Genomic DNA, 8,609 nt, shown 5'->3' with positions numbered 1-8,609 from the left:
TCTGCAGCAGACGAACAACATCACCATGAATCATTTATTTCTGGTTCATCACATGAAACAGCCAATCAGAAGTCTGTTCACAAAACAGATAAAGATCATAATTTCATAACTGCAAGAACATAAAGAAAACCTTTCACCTCTGTACGTTACAAAAACACCCATAATAAAAAACAACATTACACAGGTATAAATGTAAAGATGGGACATAGAGATGAAGACACATTAAGGACATTTATATTGTTCACTTCATCTTCCTGCATCAAGAGCTGAATAGAAGCTGGCGAGGTTCACAGTTCAGAGTCAGAGAGAAACATCTACAGTTCAGCTGCATGAATTTTTTGTTTCATAACAGCACCTAAAACAAGCTTGTTATACAAACTTTTTCACACTGTGCTGCAGTTAAAGAAGAAAAGGCCACACGAGGTTGATATTTTAAACCAACACAAAAAAACTGCTCAATTTAAAGTTAATTTGAATGAAATTAACCTGGATGTTAACGATGGTTCATTTCTAATTTATCTTCAGGTCATCTGTGTAACTGTCCTCCTGCGCAGACGTAAGAGGCTGTGTGATCTCTGGATCATCGTAAGTCTTAGATTGAAGTCGTCTTTGTATCCAAAACCTAACAACACCGACAACAAGAAGCACAGCGGCACAAAGAAACGCAGCAGAAACTGCCAATCCAACAGGTCCATCCTCCTCCCCTCTGCCTTCCTTTCCTCCATCCTCCTTCCCTCCGTCCTCTGTGCGTCCTCCTGTCGGACCTGCAGGTGAGAAACAGGTGTGAGGTGTCAACTGATCAAATGAAATTAATTGGATTTAAAATGTATTCTTGGGGATAAATATCCTGATGAAGCTTATAATTTATCCTCTAGTAGCTTTAACGTCAGCAGCCTGGGCAATAGATTAGAATCCAGTACGAAACATTTACACGGTTTACACATCACTAAATTAAAACTCTGTGAGTCTGATGTTACACTCAGTGGTTTTAGTGAGATACGGTTTAAAAAGCTGCACATATGAAACATTTTCCCCCAGCAGAGAATCGACATCACACTGAACACATGCTGGACATGACCAGGTTATGTTTTTAACATTAGTCACCATGGTGATTTAACCAGGTAAAAAGAGAGTCTGACACAGAAAGTAACATAGTTCGCTCAGACATTAATGACTCTGTACCGTAAGTAAAAAACAAACAAACAAACAGCCACAAAGACAACAGCTGGAGAAACATCTGTCTACCTCTGACATCCACCAGCTCATCCATACAACAAACACACATCAACAACCAGGAAGCAGCTTCACCTCTGATCACACACACACTCAACTCTACTCACTCACCTGGAGGAACGACAGCCAGGTGGATGATGCTGGGAATCTTCAATGAGTCTGTTTCTGCCATGAACACATGACACTCGTATGTTCCAGTGTCATTAATCGTCACATCCTTCAGAATCAAAGACACGTCTCCATCCTTCATCTGTCTGTCCTGCAGATCCACCCGGTTCTTAAAAGATGGATGCAGGTGTGTTGGATCAGAGAGACCAGCCTGGTACAAAAGCACATATTCTGGCTTCAGGTCAGCGTTCTTCCAGTGCACAGCTGTGATGTTGTTGTTTGGAGCTCGACATGTCAGAGTGACGTCCTGTCCAGACTCAGCTGTGATGTTTTTCTGCTCTGAAAGAGGAAACAACACAGAGCAGAGAGGTTAAAGGTCAAAGTACAACTATGATCAGAATGATTGACTTTAAATATTTTGTTTATTTCCTTTGACATTTGAGTTTTTAGTCATGTTGGATTTAATGAACCTCTGAACATCCAGCAGGTCACCAGTGACCCACTGAGGGGGAATTTTAGCCTCATGCTAAACATGCAAAGTGTCAGAAACTACAAGATGTTAGCTTCCACAGAACAACAACATGTGCTGATAATAAGTGAACATAATGTGTGAGAGAAAGCAGCCTCTCATTATAAGACACTGTGAGTCTCTGCATGCTGCCTTTATGGAGCTACAGCTGTTTGTATACACTGAACAAGAAGCTTTGTAGCTGCATATAAAAATCAATGTTTGTTCCAGTTCTATGAAGCTTTGAGTATTTTGGATCAGTAGCTGCTGTGTTTGTTGCATCATATTGCTGTAATTGTTTATATGCTTTATATAATCTGAGGTAAGTTGATCTATAGTGTTACATCATATTCTATAAGGATGTTATGTGTTTGTAGACTTTCTGCCCAGTTTGACCCATTTAGCAGAAGTCAGCCTGTTTAAGGCTCTGATATCTATTCTGTGTGACTTACAGCAGTTATGACATGGTCTGATTTTCTCACCCAATAAAGGAATATTTCATATATCAGTCTACTCTTCATTTTATCAGAAACAGTTATCACAGCTCGTACGTTTGCTTTTTACACATATATGTAAGCATTGAGCCAAATTTAGTAATGCCAACATACTGAAGGCACATTTGTCTCTTATCCTCCTAGGACCTGCCGTCCACATATGTGGACATCACATTTTGGGTTATTTAGACCAAAATACTGAATTTCGCTCTGCATGGGCCTGATATCCACGTACGAGGACGTTATACTGCCACTGTTCTGTCAAATATTTTAAACGAATATCCTCATACGTGGCTCTTATTGTTCTTAAAAACAAAAATAAGGTGAAAAAAAAATCTGATAATTCTCTGCTTTTACATTCATCAGGCCTCAATGTGCCCAGATATCAAAGAGAAATTAAAAATGCATGTCATGGAAGACTTCGGGTCTTAGGAGGTTAAATATAATACACCTACATATACACTGTCACAGATACTTGAGTGTCTTCGAGTGAAGATTTAAGGTGATAGGACATAATAACTGCAACTTGAGTCTTTACTGAAGCTCAGTGTTTGACACAGAGTTCACGCACATGTGCTGTACCAGTGTACCTGCACATGTGACGTGACAACAGAAGTGATTTGATTTGAGAGTTCAAACTCACTGCTGTAATAACTTAGAATGATTAATATAATAACTATAATATTGGCCATATCAGCCATACATTTATACAGCCATATTTCGCACATGACTATGAGAGGCGGAAGAGGAAGTAGTTCCTTTGAATGTAGACAATCCGAATGTTATAGCTTCTTCCCACTGTGTTCCTGTTAATGATAAACTACAAATGTACCCTAAATTACTAAAATATCGATATTTTAATGTGAGAATCGATTCTAGAACATAAATGATTGGTATCGGAGGAATCGATATTTCAGGATCGACCCGCACTTCACTACTGCGCGTGCTCCGGCGCGTGCGGTCGCTACAGTGGGACACTTCCTGTCCACACAGATGCTAAGTGTCCACTCAGCCTCTTGTCTCCGTCACACACAGACAAACTGAATCCATATGAAAGTAATTCTTTACGAAATTTTGTTAACATATAAAGAGGCTGATACTATTTAATCGTCTTTATGTCAGCGTCAGATATATTTGGGCTTAAAACAGGTAAACCTCACCTGCAGAGACGAACACGACAAACATCAGCGTGGAGCAGAGCGTTGCAGTTACAGCAGACATGTCCGTGATCTCTGTTTCTGCCGATCTGACTCTTAGTTTGTTCTGAGTCTGTTGGCATTTCCTAGTGACGTGACGTTCTGTATCGAGGCTTCGAAGCGTGTGTCGAGTAATGGAGGGGGCGTTTCCGCGATGCGCGTATCGAGGCTTGCTTCATTTATGGGAGGAGCTGAAAATGATGACGTCCGAAGACTCGCTGTACCACGTGACTGGTTCATGAAGTGGTTTGAACTTTGCCGCGAGCTATGACAGCGATATAAACCCCTCAGACTTCATTCAAAATGTGGGTGTTTGATGGAGAGTTGCGGTTAGTGAGAGTTTGGAGGTTTCTGAGAGTGAGGAGAGAAAGTCAGGAGAGAATGGAGCCAGCTAAGAAGAGGAGGATGTCCTCCCCTGTGTGGGAACATTTTGATCTTATTCCTCCCAACAAACTTGAGGGTGCATGGGAGTTTGCCCAACCAGTCTACATGTGTTTTGTGGACTTGGAGAAGGCATTCGACCGTGTCCCTCGGGGTGTCCTGTGGGAGGTGTTGCGGGAATATGGGGTGTCTGGCCCATTGCTACGGGCCATTCGATCCCTATAAAACCGTTGCAAGAGCTTGGTTCGCATTGCCGGCAATAAGTCGGACTCGTTCCCGGTGGGTGATGGGCTCCGCCAGGGCTGCCCTTTGTCTCCGGTTCTGTTCATAATTTTTATGGACAGAATTTCTAGGCGCAGCCAAGTGGCGGAGGGCTTTCGCTTTGGTGGCCTCAGAATCTCATCTCTGATTTTTGCAGATGATGTGGTTCTGTTGGCTTCATCGGGTGAGGGCCTCCAGCTCGCACTGGAACGGTTCGAGGCCGAGTGTGAAGCAGCGGGAATGAGGATCAGCACCTCCAAATCTGAGGCCATGGTTCTCAGCCGGAAAAGGGTGGAGTGCCCACTCCGGGTCGGGGATGAGTTCCTGCCCCAAGTGGAGGAGTTCAAGTATCTCGGGGTCTTGTTCGCGAGTGATGGGAGAAGGGAGCCGGAGATCGACAGACGGATTGGGGCTGCAGCTGCAGTAATGCGGACGCTGCACCGGTCCGTCGTGGTGAAGAGGGAGCTGAGTGTAAAAGCGAAGCTCTCAATTTACCGGTCGATCTACGTCCCTACCCTCACCTATGGCCACGAGCTGTGGGTAGTGACCGAAAGAACGAGATCGCGGATACAAGCGGCAGAAATGAGCTTCCTCCGAAGGGTGGCTGGCCTCCCTTAGAGATAGGGTGAGAAGTTCGGCCATCCGGGAGGGGCTCAGAGTAGAGCAGCTGCTGCTCCACATCGAAAGGAGCCAGCTGAGGTGGTTCGGGCATCTGACAAGGATGCCCCCTGGGCGCCTCCTGGGTGAGGTGTTCCAGGCATGTCCCACCGGGAGGAGGCCCCGGGGCAGACCCAGGACACGCTGGAGAGATTATATCTCTCGGCTGGCCTGGGAACGCCTTGGTATTCCCCCGGATAAGCTGGAGGAGGTGGCTGGGGAGAGGGAGGTCTGGGCCTCTTTGCTTAGGCTGCTGCCCCCGCGACCCGGCCCCGGACAAAGCGGATGACGATGGATGGATGGATGGATCCTCCCAACAAGGTATGTAGATTTCTACAGAAGATGTATTTTCATAATACTGATGGTGCAATACAATTTATGTTAAGCTGTCTGTACTTTTGTACAAGGTGAGGTGTTTGCTATGTGCCAGGGAGCTGGGATATAACAACAACACCTCATCCATGCTTAGGCACTACAGAGCTTTGCATGAGAATAAGGGGAACACCGATTGTGGAGCAAGACCAGGTGAGCCATCAAATGCAATGATAATATAGCATGCAGTAATGTTACTAAATGATATAACAATATTATACAGCTGTAATAAGTTACGTGTGATATTTATATTTGTGCTTTGTCTTTATTGTCTTTCCTCAGGAGAACAATCTCAAATAGATGAAGACCTGGTTACCATGGTGATTGAGGACTCACAGCCATTTAGCATTGTGGAGGACAAAGGATTCAAAAGATTTGTTAAATCATTAAATCCTAGCTACGTTCTCCCCAATAAAGGTTATAAAAGCAGTGAAAATTTAGTTTTTACTGAATAAAATGTGAACAGGTAGGACTGAGGCTCAAAGCCTCAGTGTGTAGCTGTCCATACCTCAACGTTACAAAAGCACAACCACTGTCCACACCCCAACCACACCTCACCTCACAGTAAATGATCATTTCCATTTTAAGCATTTCCAAATAAGATAAGATAAGATAAGATAACCTTTATTAGTCCCACACGTGGGAAATTTGTTTTGTCACAGCAGGAAGTGGACAGTGCAAGAGTTATGACGCACAAATTAGAATACAATAAGAATAAATACAGTACACAGCTGTACAGAATAGAATAAAATAATATACTATATACAGTAGAATAAAATAGAATAAAAATATACAATAAGATAAAAATAGAATACGAATGCTATATACAACTGAGTAAAAATACAACGATGACAGAAAGGATTATTGCACTTAGTATTATTGCATATGTATGGATGTGTGTGCTTGATCAGTTAAAGTCTTTGTTGTGGAGTCTGACAGCAGTGGGGAGGAAAGACCTGCAAAATCTCTCCGTCCCACACCGTGGGTGCCGCAGTCTCCCACTGAAGGAGCTGCTCAGTGCTGTCACAGTCTGCTGCATGGGGTGGGAGACGTTGTCCAACAGGGATGACAGCTTAGCCGCCATTCTCCTGTCACTCACCACCTCCACTGGGTCCAGAGGGCATCCTAGAACAGAGCTGGCCCTAATATATGGCCTATATATGGCCTAATATGGCCCCTAAAATAATCATTTCCCATACTGCCAGTATAAATATACACAGTATGCTGCCATCACTACAATATAGATGTTTTACACACTCCTTTTGTTGTTGACATTTACAGGCTGTGTGCAAAAGGCCACACTCTTCAAATTCATGCCAACTAATATTTTTACGTCCAGTAGGTGTCCTACTAGAGCAAATGAAGCTTTGCGCTGGGATGAACCAATTGGATGAAAAGCTTCAGTGCTTCATGAAGCTTCATGCCCATCACTAGTATTTTCACTGAACAACTAAACCTGAGTTTAAACCTGAACACATCAGATTACATTTAAGGTTTAAATAAAGCTGAAAGTCACTGACTACGAATCTGTGTCTGAGATGCTCATGCAGAGGATACGCTTTCGATTTCTTCTTCTTCTGTATAGGGTTTATTTGCGGCAAAATGGTGCATTACCGCCACCAACTGGTGTGGAGTTTGGACCGAAATGACATAAATAAATAATAATAATAATAATGTAAATCTTTCCGAACAAATGCCTTAAAAACCAAAATACAGCCTGATAACTTTCACTTATAGAGCTCATGCGAAACAATCAATCAAGTCCCACTTCACTTTCATATCCTCCAGGTTTTGATCAGTTGTCTCCTTTCCATATCATACTTCTGACAATGCAATAAAACATGTTCTATTGTTTCCTGTTCCCTACTGCAGTCACACTCCTCTGTACAGTGTTTACTTATTAAAAATGTGCTATTTAAACCAGTGTGTCCGAATCTCAGTCGAGATATAACCGTCTCCTCTCCTGTTTCGTCCTGTACTTCTCATTTCCACCACTTTGCTTTGGATTTCATAAAACCATCGCCCTTTCCTCTCTGCCTCTCTTCATTCTCACACCTTGGCTCGTGTGATTAGGTTTGATTAAAAGGCTTACATGGAAAACACATATTGGGGAAATGACTGAGAAATCTAAAAAGGTTTTGAATATTTTACATGTTTCAAAAGCAGCGAATGGGTTGCAGAAAAAACAACATGAAAAGCTTTATATATAAGTGTCATTAGATCATGGATTATGCATGTCTGGTCTATGGCTCAGCAGCTAAAAGATTGTTAAATCACTTGGATAAAACCCAGTATCAAGTGTTGAGGTTGTGTTTTGGGGCCATTAAAATGTTTCAATTGCAAGTCGAAATGAATGAACTACTGTTAGAAATAAGAAGACATCAGCTTTAACTTACTGGGCAAAGTTAAAGGGACATGGTGAAAAACACATAGCACATGATATAGTTAAACCTTGTCAAAAACAAGAAAAATAAAGGGAATCAACAGGAAGTTTTGGTTAAATTACAGGGAAAAATACATTAGAAAGGAATTAGTAAGAAAAGTATTAGTTCAGCAGCATCATTTTCAGTTTTACCACCATGGTTATACAAAGAACTCCTGATTTTCATTTACTACACAAGGTAAGAGGGCTGATATATATATATATATATATATATATATATATATATATATATATATATATATATATATATATATATATATATATATATATATATAATATTCATGTTAAAAATATGAACAAGCATGACACAGGGAATTGTGAATTCTGTGGACAAGAGGAGACATTTGAACATGTAATGTTAGAATGTGGTAAATAACAGGAAAGCAACAAATACTCAGATTTGAATAACAGAAGAATTGTATTCAGTTAAAGGTAAAATAAATATTTCAGAGGAATACAGGTGATGTAATTAATAGGACAATATTTGGGTTTTCGAGAGCAACTGCTGTTAATATGAGAAAAAGCTGTTCCGATCCACTAAGGCACCTGAAGTTGTCTGCGAGCAGCGATAAAAAGATAGAGGAAGAGGTAGTCGTAGTTTTTAAATAAACTTTATTTAGAACCGTAACAATGACAATCTCAGACAGACAATCGAATCATAACGTACACTCCCCTTTCTTTTCTCCCAATCAGAGGAAAACACATCATTGCGGAAGAGGTAGTAGTAGCGGTGTTGCCAACTTAGCGACTTTGTCGCAATATTTAGCGACTTTTCAGACACGTTTAAGCTGGGCTCACACTGTGCGATTTTTTCAGTCGTGTTGTTCAGCTTCTGCTCAAACTGCACGATTGACTCGCAGGGGTTAGAAGTTCAGAACAAGGTCTCACACTATACGGCCCGATGCTCAGATGCGACCTGAGAGCTCACACTGTGCGTCCATAACATGAAGCTTATA

General features: G+C 41.8%; 1 protein-coding gene across 1 annotated transcript; it reads right to left on the bottom strand.

Annotated features, from left to right (window-relative positions):
* LOC111501603 (ICOS ligand) lies at window positions 1-3,702 on the bottom strand. Its single transcript, XM_076878701.1, has 3 exons — window positions 3,504-3,702; window positions 1,345-1,680; window positions 1-764 (listed from the first exon to the last, which is right to left on the bottom strand). The coding sequence occupies exons 1-3, from the start codon at window positions 3,562-3,564 to the stop codon at window positions 511-513; spliced, it is 651 nt and encodes a 216-aa protein (XP_076734816.1). The 5' UTR covers window positions 3,565-3,702; the 3' UTR covers window positions 1-510.
* Between the last annotated feature and the right edge of the window lie 4,907 nt (window positions 3,703-8,609).

The sequence above is a fragment of the Maylandia zebra genome, linkage group LG3 (genome assembly GCF_041146795.1).
Source record: "Maylandia zebra isolate NMK-2024a linkage group LG3, Mzebra_GT3a, whole genome shotgun sequence".
Taxonomy (NCBI): domain Eukaryota; kingdom Metazoa; phylum Chordata; class Actinopteri; order Cichliformes; family Cichlidae; genus Maylandia; species Maylandia zebra.
This window is presented reverse-complemented; position numbering and strand designations above follow the sequence as displayed.